General features: G+C 31.3%; 3 protein-coding genes across 4 annotated transcripts; all 3 read right to left on the bottom strand.

The window, feature by feature from the left end:
- Positions 1 to 1,678, bottom strand: LOC114185564 (1-aminocyclopropane-1-carboxylate oxidase homolog 1-like). 2 transcript variants are annotated; one of them, XM_028073377.1, is made up of 3 exons: positions 1,055 to 1,678; positions 575 to 896; positions 1 to 433 (listed from the first exon to the last, which is right to left on the bottom strand). In XM_028073377.1, exons 1-3 carry the CDS (start codon positions 1,588 to 1,590, stop codon positions 173 to 175), a joined length of 1,119 nt encoding a protein of 372 aa, XP_027929178.1. In that variant the 5' UTR covers positions 1,591 to 1,678; the 3' UTR covers positions 1 to 172. The 2 variants fall into 2 exon arrangements, with proteins under 2 accessions (XP_027929178.1, XP_027929179.1); XM_028073378.1 differs by having other exon boundaries at positions 354 to 445.
- A 9,216-nt stretch (positions 1,679 to 10,894) lies between these two features.
- LOC114185640 (G-type lectin S-receptor-like serine/threonine-protein kinase At1g11330) lies at positions 10,895 to 12,648 on the bottom strand. Its single transcript, XM_028073493.1, has 6 exons — positions 12,554 to 12,648; positions 12,235 to 12,464; positions 11,944 to 12,154; positions 11,505 to 11,742; positions 11,277 to 11,427; positions 10,895 to 11,203 (listed from the first exon to the last, which is right to left on the bottom strand). The coding sequence occupies exons 1-6, from the start codon at positions 12,579 to 12,581 to the stop codon at positions 10,895 to 10,897; spliced, it is 1,167 nt and encodes a 388-aa protein (XP_027929294.1). The 5' UTR covers positions 12,582 to 12,648.
- A 29-nt stretch (positions 12,649 to 12,677) lies between these two features.
- Positions 12,678 to 14,048, bottom strand: LOC114184391 (G-type lectin S-receptor-like serine/threonine-protein kinase At1g11300). Its single transcript, XM_028071702.1, has one exon. The coding sequence runs from the start codon at positions 14,046 to 14,048 to the stop codon at positions 12,678 to 12,680; it is 1,371 nt and encodes a 456-aa protein (XP_027927503.1).
- Between the last annotated feature and the right edge of the window lie 906 nt (positions 14,049 to 14,954).

Raw genomic sequence — 14,954 nt, 5'->3', positions numbered from 1 at the left:
ATTTATCTTATTCTATATGCAACAGAACTTTTACAGATATGTAACTTGTAATGGAAAATTAAGACACCGAAAGCAAATACAAATAACACATTATACAACCATCTCCATGAGATTCTGGAGTACTTGAATTTCATCAAACTTATTTTCTTTTCTTGGTCGAAATCTGTTCACTTCACAACCTAAAAGGGTTCAAAGCATGGTTCCCATCAAGCCCCTTAGCAAAATGGTGAGCCATGATCTCTCCTATGGAACTGTTCCTATAGATCGGTGGATTTTCCTCTGACAATAACTCTTTAATTGGACCATAAACCTTTGTTATACCCTTTTCTGGATCGTGTGAATTTGAAAAGAAGGTAGCCACTGAAACTCTTGGTCCTCCACGGTTTGCCAAGACCCGGTGATAAACACTCGAAAACTTGTCATTTGTTATAAGCTGAAATCAAAGCTACAAAATTAACAAATATACTCCTCACAGACTGTAATTAACAGGTTGATTGCATTCTAAATCACTTGTATAACTAGAAAATAAAACATGGTTTTCCCACGTTAATCATTATAAGTCAAAGATACTTACTTGTAGAACATCTCCTACGTTTACAACAAGACCTCGATCCACAGGAGGAACATTTAACCATTGATTGTCATGAAGAATCTGAAGACCACCCAGTTGGTCTTGTAGAAGTATTGTAATGAAGGCCATATCAGTGTGCTTGGAGGTTCCCAAAGTTAATTCAGGTTGAGGACAAGGTGGATAGTAATGGCCCTGAATGAAAAGTCCTTCTGCACAATTCAAGTCTTTGAGATACGATGAATTAAGGCCAAGAGCTTCAGACAACAACTCAAAAATTGTATAACCCAGTGCCATTGCTTCCTTGGAATATTCAGTAATTATGTCTCTGCAAGTACATGGAAAATGTATCAGACATGAATTTTTCAGTCACTTGAAAACTAGTTCTCCATCCAAAGAATGCACCTAGATACTGAACTAAGAATAGAAAGAAAAAGGGCAACCATTAAACCACTGAAAAATCTAAAAACTGTGTTAGTTCATTACCTAAAAACTTCAGGCAATTCTTCGGGTTTGGGTGGATTGGGAGCCATAGAACATCCAACTGTGTCTCTCCAGTTAGTAAATTTGTCCATGTACAGGCTGGCGTTGGAAAAGTATAGAATTTTGTCCTTCAAATATCGAGAGTAAAACTGTTTCCTTACATCAGCATCTTGTTCATGAAACCTTCTGATTCCATCAATCATTTCATCCATAACAGGAATTGGAATTCCATGATTGATCACTTGGAAAAAACCCCACTCCTGGCATGCACTGCGAATTTTTGTGACAGCTTCTTTTCGCAGATCAGGGTTGGTGTGTATGTTTTGCAGGTCTATGACAGGAACACTCAGCTTTGAGTCAGTGACTATGTTTTCAGTTATGTCAATACCGGAATGGAACATACGAGGGACTTTTTTGACCCCAGAATCTACGAGACCTTTGACCCCAGTTTTTGTCTCATCAAATGCTTTGATTTCAGCTTTTCTGTCATAATCGGAATCCATGGCTGCTTCTATCTGGTTTGTGCTTTTCACCTCCATGGCTAGAGAATGTTAAGGTCAACCAAAATCCCAAATTACCCCTAGGGAAAGAAACCAATAGTCATGGAATAAGTGGCAGTTTTTCTTGTACTACACCCTACGAAAAGTGAGCATTTTAATATAAACATGTTCTTCTTAAGTATGAAAAGTCCAAAGTTAATAAGAAACTATTGTTTCCAGACAGAATAAAAACGTGATATTTTGTTGCGGATTATAGCGTGCCACGTCAAACAACTCTTATCCTTGTGCTAAAATACCTTTTACTTATAGGATCCAAGTCTTTCAAGATTACTTTTTATTTTGTCTTTCTGATAACATATGTCGTTATTTTGAGAAGTAATTTTTTTTATAGATTTCATGATAAAAAATTTTGAAATGTAATTTATTTATCATTTTGGACTTAATAGTATTTATAAAAATAAATTCATTCTTTGTAATAAAAATTTCTAATATAAAATATTGTAACTAAAAGATTAATTATTATTATTTTTTAAATATGACACACGATGTGACAACTCTACAATCGTGATTCCATGACCACAACTAGTTAATGGAGGAGATGGGAGAACGTGCATAAACGAAGAATTATGAAGCTGGAGAGACTTCAAAATGAAGTAATATTTAAGAGTACGACTTTGATTTTAAGAATATATATAAAATCGTGCTATGAAAGCATGATTTCAATGCGTTTTGTATTTTCGTTAAAAGTCGAAGTGGAATTACGAATGTGATAGGAGCATAGAAGAAGGTAGTAAAGGGGAAAGAGGTGGTGATGTTGAAGGAGGCAATATCAATTATGGTAGTCGAAGCGATTGTGGTGGAAGCCAAAGAGGAGGACGATGCAATATTGGTGTTACCGGTGAAAGTCAAGAAAGAGGAGAGGAACCAATATCTTGGCAATGGAAGGCAAAAAGGAGAAGGCGGTGCTAGGATGGATATGGATTGAATTTATTAATATTCAGTTTAGATCTAATAAAATGGATTGAATCTATAATCTAAATTTAGTTGATCTATTAAAATGAATATGCATTTTAACTGAATCAATTAAATTTGAATTTTTTTCAAGTTTAAATTGGATTAAAATTGTATTTAATCTACTTTGTCAATAAGAATAAATTTAATCAAATAATCTAATATATTTAACTATTAGATTCATTAGATATGGGTTTGGTTGATTCGTCTTGACCCTTCAACTTAGATTGACTCAGTCAAACCCTTTGACATAGTCTAATTCGACTCGACCTTGAGTCCTAGTTGACTTGATTTGACATTCGGTTGAAGCCTACTCAACCAAAGTTTGTTCGTCGGGCCAACTCGGCCAACCTTGCCTAAGACCAACTCGATCAACATTCAGTAAGGGTTGTTTCGGTCAAGTACCAGTAGTACTTCCTCAATAGACCTTTAGTCGGGTCGACTTGAGTGATTTCGGTTAGGGCGAACTAAACTGAATTTGGATCCGGGTCAACTTGGTTGAATTTTAGTCAGAATCGATTCTTTAGAATTCCAGCATAAACAAACTCGGTCGATTTTGGTCGGGGGCAACTCGGTCAAATTTCAGTCAGGGCTGACTTAATCGAATTTTAGTTGGGGACACCACAGTCGAATTTCTCCCAAGGACGACTTGATCGAATTTCAGTTCAGGGTGACCTAGCGAAATTTGGACCAAGGGTGACTCGGTCGAATTTCGGTCAGGCCTAACTTGGATGACTTTCTACCGGGGTCGAGTCAGCCAAATTTTTACCTAGGCCGTCTTTGCCAAATTTTGGATGATACTAACATGGTCGAATTTAGGTCTGGATTGAGTTAAATGATTTTTTTTAGGCCGACTTTGTCAAATTTCGGCCAAGGCTGAGTTAGTCAAATTTTGGCTTAGACCGCCTCAGTCGAATTTCGACAGCAACATTGACTTGATTGAATTTCGGCCAAGGAAAACTCAGTCAAATTTCGGTCAGGGCGGACTTGATCGAATTTTGGTCTAAGGCGACTCTGCCGAATTTCGGGGAGGGTGTCTCCATTGAATTTTAGCATGGGCTACCAAAGCTAAACACAAAGCTAGATTAGTGACTCGCAGGTTTACCTAACAATATGGAATAGATTTTCAAGAAACATTTCCTCTTGTTGCCAAAAATACCTTATGTCTTCTTTATCCCTTCCCTTTTCTCCTAATTGCCATCTCACTCTACTAAACATTAATATTGCTTTTCTATGTGGAAATCTTAATGAAGAAAATTTTTATGACCATTTCTCTAGGTTATATTCATAATTTTACTCCTACATCCAATGTCCCTTTAGTTTGTTGTTTGCATAAGTCTATATATGGTTTAAAACAAGTCTCAAGGAATTGGTTTCATAAGTTTCACAATACTCTTATTTCTTTCAGTTTTTGTCAATAAAAATATGGTTATTTTCTTTTTACAAGAGAAATTGGCACTAATTTCATTATTATTCTTGTATATGTGGATGATATTTTTCTTCCTAGTCCTAACATAAATTGTATTCATTCTATTAAAAATTACCTTCAAAACACTTTTAAACTAAAGGATCTTGGTGACTTAATGCTTTACAAGAATTTTTTGCAACAACGAACCAGAGGGGAAGAATGAATTTAGAAAGGATCCTTGCCAACATTTAGGGTTTCATGATTCACATTTTTAAACAAAGTTACTCATTTTCTACTTATGCCACGTCAATTGCTCCTGCTTCTTAAAAACGTTGACACGTATCAGTAGAATTTTGCCACCACAGTACTGTTTGAACGACATTTGTTTAACTTAAACGGAAAGGACTAAATTGAGTCACTTTTAAAAACATGAGAACTAAATTGAGACATTGAAGGACAATTTTGAAAATAGCTAACAAACTAGAGAACTAAAATAGTAATTTAACCTTTACCATATAATGAAAGCCTATGATACTATATGAATAGAAGAAAAAAAAAAGATTTTTAGTGTTCATTTTCTTAAAACACTTGCTCTTGATTTAAAATAATTTAAATATGTTTTGCACATCAAAGGCCATCTCTTACATCCACACATTTGAGCACGTGAATAAAATGTTTGATTTAGCATTGATTTTTTATTGGAAACACCTAAATTTCTAAATAATAAGATTCAACTACTGGTGGCAATAAAACTCAACTATACGAATCTTTATATTTGAAGAATTCAAATTAGTAAAGAAGATTGTCACACTTCCATCACCTAAATAAATCTATTACTAGATTATGAAACGTATATCGATTATTATGCAAAAGAAATTTACCTGTATATTAATAATGAATATTTCATAATTGGCTAATATTTTTTAATTTATTCTTGTTTATTTTAGAAGAAAAAAGAATAAAACTTTAATGTACTTTTTCATGGTGGTGGTTGTATTAAATTATATATCGTTAAATGATGTCGAAATTTTTAGAATTTTGAATTGGGTAAGAGTTTTTATAATTTGGTTATTAAATGAAGTAGTTCAGATATGTGTGGATCTTAGTCCGAACCAAATAATAAATTTAGGCTATTCAAAATTTTAAATTCATAAAAGTAAAATAAAAAATCTGTTTTGAAAAGTTAAGAAATATGGATCTAACCTAAAATCCAGATTTAAAAAAATGAACTTTTAATAGATAAGTTTAAATCAAATGGATCGGTTCAGACAAAACAGATTTTTTTTTCCATCCTTTCTTTCTTATAATCAATGTATTTCACGTGTATAATCAATGTATTTCAAATTAAAATATTTACTATACATACTTAAGTCTAATCCTTAAAAGAAACTTTGTTGTGCCTTACTATATGTATAATTAAGTCAAAGAAAATATATGATCCATGAGAAAGTTGAACATGGAACATGCGTTTTAAGTGTGACTTATATAATTTTGTAGATAAAACAATGACTTTGACTTTAAGCGTAACAATAGGGTTGTACTTTACTCTTCAGTCTATAATGCACATAGTGTTTTATCATAGAACCTCCAATAAACATCTTTTATTTTTAATATTTATTATTATTTGTAGTTATTTATATAATAAATAATCATTATTATATACTATTATATTATTATATTTTTTATTGAGGGTTCAAAATGATTAACTACCGTGAAAAAAAAAAGTAGAAAGATTGATCAATTTATTAATAAATTAAACCAAACTTTAATCTCGTATCTTATGTATTTTTTTATATTTTTTTTTGCCTGCAAATACAAGTTTAAATTTAGCTTTTTGTTTTTTGTTTCTTCTGCGTAATCAACTTTTATATTTATTTGTAGTTAATTGAAAAAAATGATCTTCAAGTTTTTTTTTTAAATGATTAGTATAATTTTACTTGCAATAATTTATTGTCTTTTTAACAGATTTGTTTGAGATGAAAAAGTTGTTAATAATAATATTAAATTATTTTCTCATTAATTTTAATTTGTGCATGAGCTCGTACGTTCATAAATATATTATAAATATAATAAGAGGTGAGTAAGACAAAATAATATACAAATTTTACATTTTTTGATGTATTAAGGAAAAGAATATAATACTTTGACAAAAGTTTACATTTCAATACACATCAAATATTTATTCCAGTCTTTGTACAATCTTAACTATGATAATACAGGTTAAGTGTCACTTGAAATTGTCATTTTTCTTTAGCATGTTATTTTCTTTTTCCAGAGTTAATGATGTGGTTGTCATTGTCTTAATGCTATAACACATTTTTAATGTTTTTTATTTCCTCTTTTCTAGTAATATTTTAATTTTCCCTTTCTGTTGACAAATTACAGACATAAGTTATCAGTCCTTGTTTCTATTTTTTTTTTTTACGACTCATTAGGATAAATGTAATTTAAGAGATACAACTTAAAAGTTACATACAATTCAAAGTTAATTTATTATCACCTAAAAGTCTATCAAACCTAAAATAATATATAGAAAGCTAGTTAAAAAAAATCAAAGAACATTAAATTGTAGGAAGTTCTATATTATAGAAAGGATCTTGAAACTTTCTTGATATAGAGAATACAAAGAAAAAAAAATTATAATTGTCAATCCAAAGTTAAAGTCTTTTTTTCTCATGCCCAATTTAACTATTTATATATATAGTTAGTTGTCATCAGTCAAATAATTTAATTATGGCTACTTAACTAACTATTAAAAATGCATACTTTAACAATTTTTTCTCTGAAAAAGTCTTTTTCCTCAAGTATTACAAAAATGTGATTTTATTTTTTTTAGAATATCATACTAATACTTCCAAGTTGCATCTTTGGAGCACTGAATTTTCCACTACAACAGTACTTGTCACTACTTATCCCCTCTTTTTTACAAAGGTTCTGTCAAGAATGAATTCTGATTCCTTTACATCAAGAATCATCAATTATTTCTTTAATTGAGAAACATGAAATCCATTACTTGAGAAGTGTTTGGTAGCCCCTAGTGATTAATTATCTTCAAGTCTAGATAATGCATCAATAAGTAACAAGAATTTTCTTAGAATTTTAATCAAAATAGAATTCATTAATCTTTGGAAAGTTAGAGAGGCATTGGTAAGCCCAAATAACATAACCAAATACACGTAATGACCGCTATGAGTTTTGAAAGCATTGTTATGTGTGTCTATTCTTACTTGATGATAACATGCTCTCAGGTCAAATTTTGAAAAATTAACTAAGCCATTCAATTTACCATGAGGCCTTCCATTGGAAACTTATATTTAAATGTCTATATTGTCAACACAATTCAAGAACTATTTTTTCTTCAATTAAGACTAGTCTGTAAATTAATTTGTAGTTTTTCGTATGATCATAAATCATTCCAGAAAATTATTGTAAGATCTAAAGATTCATGATTCTCACATATTCACACATATAAATCATAATATGATATTAACCTGGATTTATGAGAGATCCAATGAGAATGCTCTATTCTTTCCCTTCATTATCTTTTTCTCAATCTATCTCTTTACCTTTCTTTTTCCTCTCACACACTCTTTTTTTATAGCTTATAGTGAAAGAATCTTATGGTTAAAGATAGAACCCTAATCTCCTTTTATAAACCAAAATCCATCAAGTTGGACTAGACTTTATTTTATATTTATTTTATTTTACTATAACTTCCCATAATAACCGATATGTCCTTATATTTTATCAAATCACATATGAGTCCATCATAATATTTAAAATGAGTCACATAATAGAATTAATTCCAACATTCTCTCATTTGACTCATATGGTGTCATAACATTAGGTGATTTAATACATAAACATAATGTGCATTAAAGGACTTTATGTAAACTGGTTTCGTCATTATTCATAATCAAAGATACAAAAATAACAAGTCATGATGGTTGCACGTCATTTAGTTGACATGTTCCAACCCATGTACTATTGTATCATCTTTTTCTCCTTAATATGACTTTACAATGAGAAGTTCATAATAGATTCAAACATAGTATCATTTCAATAAAAGTAACATAATTTGTTTTCTTCATCATAATTTGCAAGCATAAACATAAAGAAGAAAACACAAATTTCAGAAACTTATACATCAAAAACCTCGTAGTGTCACATAAATCCAAAGGACATTATAATATCATTGAACTTAAGATACCATTGTTGAAAAGCTTGCTTAAGTCCATATATTGATTTCTTAAGTTTACACACCATGAATTCCTTTCCTTCTTCAGTGAACCCAACTAGTTGGTCCATATAAACATTCTCTTTTAAATCCTCATTCAGAAAGACAGTTTTAACATTCATTTGATGCAACTCAAAATCATAATGAGCTACTATTGCCATGAAATTCTAAAAGAATCTTTCTTAGAAACAAGCGAAATGTTTCCTTATAGTCAATATCATCTTTATGAGTAAAACATTTGGCAACTAGTTAGGCCTTATAATGTTCGATATTGCCATGATAGTCACGTTTAGTCTTAAAGACTCATTTACATAGAACTCTCTTACATCCTTCTAGCAATTCCACAAGGTCACATGTCATTTTGTGTCATTGATTTAAGGTAATCTTTCATAGTATTTAACCATTATCAGAATTATCACCATTAATAGCTTTTGAAAATGATTAGATCATTATCAATACTTAAATCATATTCAGAATCTTGTAGATAAACCACATGATTATTCTACTACCAGCTCATTGTTCCGAGATCCTTAATTTGTTGTTCTTCTTTATTGTTGTGTGATTCTACAACATAGGGAACAACAAATTTACATACACCCATAATCAATCCATAAATTATTATGGAGAATTTCAGTTAAGTTTGATACAAAACATATGTAAGTTTTATCCTTATCTTTCTTTTTTAACCAAACTCTACACTTTATGCAATCCTTTTAGAAATGTCCAAACTTCTCGCAGAAATGACATTTGTCAAGGGAACAACTTTATGTACACCCATAATCAATCCATCAATTATTATGGAGAATTTCAGTTAAGTTTGATACAAAACATACCTAACCATTATGCTTACCTTTTTTTTTTCGAACCAAGCTCTACGTTTTATGCAGTTCTTCTAGAAATGTCCAAACTTTTCGTAGAAATGTCATTTATCATTTTCCTTCTGGATTTTGGTTAAGGACTCGTCAATATTTAATGGTCCTTTACCATTTTCATGTTTCTTTACAAATTTCTTTCCAGTTCCTTGACTCCTCACATAATGAACAAAGTGATTTTCTAAATTCTTGAGTCTGGTTTTCTCTTGAACTAACATATTGTGCAAACTACAACAAAAATGACTTGAGACAATAGTGAAAAACTACGACCTAAAGCTAAAAAACCATTGCCTAAACTAAATCGTTGTCTAAACTTTAGACAACGAATTAGCAGTCATTGCGTAAGTGGTCGTGGCCTATACTATAGACAACAATTTTTTTTTTGGTTAAAATACCTTTTTGGTCCCAATTTTCGTCAAGTTTTTTCAAATAAGTCCTAATTTTGGTTTTGTGTTCAAATAGGTCTCAATTTTCGTCAATTTTGTTCAATTGGGTCCTTTTTTGCTAACACCGTTTAAATCATTTACGGCCATGAACAGTAACTGCCACGTGTCACTTCGTGGTTTTTTTTAAATGTACACGTGTCAACCCAAGAGTGTGCCACGTGTCACTTCGTGATTTTTTTTGAATTTTTTATTTTATTTTTTTTTGAATTTTTTTAAATGTCCACGTGTCAACCTAGTAGGGTGCCACGTGTCAAAGTCAATATTCTATATTCAATTTGGTCCCTATATTTGTTGTTTTTGTTCAATCAGGTCCCGATTTTTGTTAACATTAACCAATTTAGTCCCTATCGAAGATGTGACCAAATTTAATTTTTATATCAAAGTTATAATGATGTGAATTTTAATATATTATATAAAAATATTTAATAAAAAATGTGAATTTTAATATAAAAATTAAATTTCATTTTAATTTGGAGAGAGACCAAATTGGTTAATGTTAACAAAAATTGGGACCTAATTGAACAAAAATAACAAATATAGGAACCAAATTGAATTTAGAACATTGACTTTGACACGTGGCATGCTATTGGGTTGACATGTGGACATTTAAAAAAAATTTTAAAAAATTTTAAAAAAAATTCAAAAAAACCACGAAGTGACATGTGGCACACTCCTTGGTTGACACGTGTACATTTAAAAAAAAAAATTTAAAAATTAAAATAAAATAAAAATAAAAATAAAAATAATTCGAAAAAACCACGAAGTGACACGTGACAGTCACTGTTCATGGCCATTAATGATTTAAACGGTGTTAGCAAAAAAGGACTCAATTGAACAAAATTGACGAAAATTGGGACCTATTTGAACACAAAACCAAAATTAGGACTTATTTGAAAAAACTTGACGAAAATTGGGACCAAAAAGGTATTTTAATTTTTTTTTTTTTAGACCATGAAATTGTAAATCTTTTACCTATTATGCAACAATGAAGAAATTGTTGCCTAAATTATCATAGTATAGGCAACATTTTGACAACTCCTTAATGCAACAATTACTTTTGTATTGCTTATTCTTTTAAGTAACATTTATAGAAGTGTGGTCATACATTTTAAACAACACACTTTTAGATTAATGTGAAAATATAAAAGTACAACCATCTATATTGGTTTTACGATATTATTTTCACTTTTACTTATAAATTTAAGTGAACACATTTGAAATGATAATTTTATTTTTTAAGGTATATATTAATTAAAATAAATATATTCTATTTTAAGTAGAAATAAAATAAAATAAATAAAATTTAAACTATTAAATAAAATACTTTTAATATATAATAAAAATTGATTGATATACGATAACGTGTCAACTACCTACCATAGATTTCTGTAATACTAATTGTATTCACGGAACAAAGTCTTTGATTTTCTTCAGACGGCTCTGAATTAACCACATTTTGCACCAGAATGAATGCAGGTTGACTTGGAGGAGGAAGAAAGACAACATCACTGTTAAGCATAGAAACTACTGTTGCCATTGTGGGTCTGTCTGAAGCAAGTTCTTGTACGCATAAAAGTCCTATGTGAATGACCCTTAACATATCTTCATCATCGTTAGGATCATATATTTCTGAATCTATTAAAGATAATGTATTGCCTTCTTTCCACTGTGCCCAGGTCTGAAATGAAAACAAAAACAATTAGCTCTTGGCAAAGATTCCTATTATTGAGTTAGAAATTATTGTGACTTACAAATCCTAAAAGGGTAAGAGAATGCTCATCATCGTAAAAGCTTGAGTTTCTTCTTCCACTAACAATCTCTAGCAGCAAAACACCAAAGCTAAACACATCCGATTTCTCTGAGAACAGTCCTTGCATTGCATATTCAGGGGACATGTAGCCACTGCATTCATTTCATGAATTCTAGCAGCAACATTCCAATATTTTTCTTCAGATAATGGATAAAGAAAATATACTTACTATGTTCCAACAATCCTATTAGTGTTAGCGCGATCTTCAGTTCTTCCAAAGATTCTAGCCATACCAAAGTCTGATATTTTTGGATTGAGTTCATCATCTAACAAGATATTACTTGCCTTCAAATCTCTGTGTATGATTTTTAGTCTGGAGTCTCTATGAAGATAAAGCAAACCTCGAGCTATTCCTTCTATTATAGAGCAGCGCTTCCTCCAATCTAGGTGTTTATGTTTTGTTGGATCTAAAAAGTAATGGCAGCATTATACTCTTGTGAACATAACATTAAAAGATGAAATAACAGGGTCATCTAAACCACTCATTAGCATGGTTTAAAGAAAACTTGTTGGTTATGAAATGATTGTTTACATTATTTGTGTGCTAAACAAAGAGAATCATAGAAGTACAGAATTTGATATATATGAGAAGGAATCATAGAACTAACCAAAAATAAGCACATCCATACTTTTGTTTGGCATGTATTCATACAGTAACATCTTTTCGTCACCTTCAATACAGCAGCCAAGAAGTCTTACAAGATTGCGGTGCTGAAGCTTGGAAATCACGACTATTTCGTTCATGAATTCTTCTAGACCTTGTCCAGAGGCTCTAGAAAGTCTTTTAACTGCTATTTCTTGTCCATCTTGCAGTTTCCCCTGCAAAAAAAAAAAAAAAGTTGTGAGGACAACAATAAACAATTAATGGATTCAAATATGATAACATTGTTTCAAGGTACCTTGTACACAGGACCAAAACCACCCTGCCCAAGTTTGTTTGTCTGGTGGAAGTTGTTTGTGGCTTTTGCAAGCTTTTCGAAATCAAACAGGAGCAGCTCCTGTAGTTTAACTCGTGACAGTTGTTCAAATACTTTGTTGCCTGTTTGTTCTAATGGTTCATCATTCTTGAAACATAAGAAACCTTTCTTGCCTCTTTTCATTGCTGACTTGATTGAGGACCATATTTTAGCTAGATAGATAAAGAAAATGCAGCCTTAGCTCCTTTACGAATAGAAACAAAACTAAATTATAGGCTAAATTCGGAAGATGGTGTCTTACTTGGCCGACAGTAACTCCTCCTCCACATTACACATGCACAAGTGACAATGATCACAATTCCTATTATCACTGTTACTGAAATGATAATTGTTGTATTTTTCCCTTCATCTGTTAAGGAAAAGTATTAATCTAAAAATATAGGGAATTCCGTACAAAAGAAACTATGTTTAAAATGCTTGAGCAGACGAAGCATACCATGTTCAAGTTCAGAAGAGTCTAGACGAACATATATATGAAGTCCTCGATCAGAGAGTTGTTTGATGTCTAGTAAATTGTCAGTCCAAGACATACAACCAATCCCACCATCATGAGAATACGCAACACAAGAGCAATTTTCCAAGCATTGGCTTCTGCATGTCTCTGGCTCACCCCTAGACCATTCAGAAAAATCTGGAACTTTCACCATTTGCAGTTCCAAAAATTGATCTTCATTTGTATCTATAGTTGTGTTTTGATCTTTCACTCTTTCACACTGCAAAGGTGTGCTCCTAAAGCATCCACTAGTCCAGTTTTGTGCATCCCATTCCTCTTTGTTGTTTGGCACAAACCCTTTCAAACAGCTGCATATCGGTGAGCCATTTGTTCCTTGACTCTCTGCATCACAGATTGCGAACGACCCGCACACACCATAAACATCACAATCCGATTGTTTACTCGTCCACAAAACTTGTAGCTCTTTCTTCTCATCATCCCAATATTTTTTTTCACCTTGGCCTTGAGAATTCAGAACGTAGATATCAAATTCAGATACACTTTGTGGGTTATAATAGATTTCACCATCTACAAGAGAAAAACTATTTCGATACGCACTAACCGTATGGTCTACCCCTGTAAAGACCCCATCGCTCCAGGGACCACTGCGCCAGTATGGTCGAGTTTCATTCCAAATGAACACTTCAACGATTTTCCCGCGTTCAACAACACCCAAAGAGAAGTTCCCAACAGAGGGATTAGAAGGGTTCTTCCATGATGTAAGTCTTACTCCCCTACCTGTTCTATTGCTTGAAATTTTGAGTTGGGGAAGTATTGTATCTGAAGGCTGTTGAAAACTATCCCATAAGCTCTTGCCCGTTGTGGTTTCTGTGAGTTCTAGCTTCCCCTCGTCTGAAATCTGTGCACTTGTATTGGTTGTTGATGTGTTTGACACAAATGTGGACCAAAGAACTTGATTCTGTCCATTCAGCACCACAAGATTGCCATCTTCAGAAAAGGTAATAACTCCTGAAGAATCATTGAGTGGTTGATTTCTGTTAGCAACCCATACGACAGTGGATTGAGACTTCCACCAAATTCCAACGTAGCGGTGTGTGGAGTTTGGAGGGGTGAAGAACCCCAAAGTGAAGTTACCATCTTTGGAGCTTAGAGTTTCTGAGTCCTTGATGGATTGTGATGAAGTGATGATTTGTGTGGCAATACCAACGTCCAACACATAAGAACACAGCATGAACAAAACAAAGGACAGGTTTGGGTAGCTACTGAAACCCATTATTCCCATTATAGAATAAGATCTACTCGTTATATGAAGTCAATGGCTACTCCTCTTTTTTAAGATTTGACTCTTCCATGTTAAACTAAACTTTATCCACCTCCGGAAATGTCAAGGTGGACCAATGAGTCAAAGTAAACAATTTTGTAACGGAGACGACTTAGTTAAGATGGATGAGTTTTTTTTTTTCTTTTTTTAATTTCTTTTATACATTTATTATAGTATAATAAATATAGATTTCTTTTATTATAGTATAATTTTTATTTTTATTTTTAAATTTTTTTTTACTCATTTATTTGTAGTAGTATGATTAACATGTTCATCTACTTCATTAAATATTATTATAAATATAATAGTTAAAAATTAAAATGTCAATTTATATAATTAAACAAACAAGTTAATTAAAAATTTAACTATTAAAATATCATTAAATAATATTTTAATTCTTAAAAAAATAATTTATCAATTTACGTAATACATACAAATAAACAATAATTATAATAAAAAAATTATTGTTCACATTTCATCTAATTTGAATTCATTTAACTGAAAAATTAGGTAAACTGATTCAATTTAACCTACACTTAAAAACTGGATTTTATGTAATCTAATTTGACTCAAATTCGTAATGTTCCACAAGTATGAACATATTTTAATGCTCCTTAAGCAAATGAAATTTCTAGCTTATTTTCACGAAAGTTAATGGACACTTTCAAACTAATGTCAATCTTTCAAGAAACAATTTTTCAACTCAAGTTTAGAATTAGAGGTTGTTCACAAATTTCTTCTCATTTATTAATAGTTAAAATGGTTGAAAGACGAAAATACAGAAAAAAAGAAAAGAAAAGAGAGATTAAATACAAAAAATAAATTAAATGTATAAATATTTGGTAGAGGTTAAGAAAAAATGTTTTG

Source organism: Vigna unguiculata, chromosome 5 (assembly GCF_004118075.2).
Source record: "Vigna unguiculata cultivar IT97K-499-35 chromosome 5, ASM411807v1, whole genome shotgun sequence".
In the NCBI taxonomy this organism is placed as follows: Eukaryota; Viridiplantae; Streptophyta; class Magnoliopsida; order Fabales; family Fabaceae; genus Vigna; species Vigna unguiculata.
This window is presented reverse-complemented; position numbering and strand designations above follow the sequence as displayed.

What these genes read in the sequence shown, in the direction of transcription:
- LOC114185564 (XM_028073377.1), bottom strand. Translation starts at nt 1,590, where the DNA reads ATGGAGGTGAAAAGCACAAACCAGATAGAAGCAGCCATGGATTCCGAT. An exon ending in GAATTGCCTGAAGTTTTTAG is followed by an intron (nt 897 to 1,054) that starts GTAATGAACTAA and finishes ATGTACTTGCAG; the next exon opens with AGACATAATTACTGAATATT. An exon ending in ACGTAGGAGATGTTCTACAA is followed by an intron (nt 434 to 574) that starts GTAAGTATCTTT and finishes CTTTGATTTCAG; the next exon opens with CTTATAACAAATGACAAGTT.
- LOC114185640 (XM_028073493.1), bottom strand. Translation starts at nt 12,581, where the DNA reads ATGTGGAGGAGGAGTTACTGTCGGCCAA. An exon ending in TATGGATGTGCTTATTTTTG is followed by an intron (nt 11,743 to 11,943) that starts GTTAGTTCTATG and finishes ATTACTTTTTAG; the next exon opens with ATCCAACAAAACATAAACAC. An exon ending in CTCTTACCCTTTTAGGATTT is followed by an intron (nt 11,204 to 11,276) that starts GTAAGTCACAAT and finishes TTTTCATTTCAG; the next exon opens with ACCTGGGCACAGTGGAAAGA.
- LOC114184391 (XM_028071702.1), bottom strand. Translation starts at nt 14,048, where the DNA reads ATGGGAATAATGGGTTTCAGTAGCTACCCAAACCTGTCCTTTGTTTTG.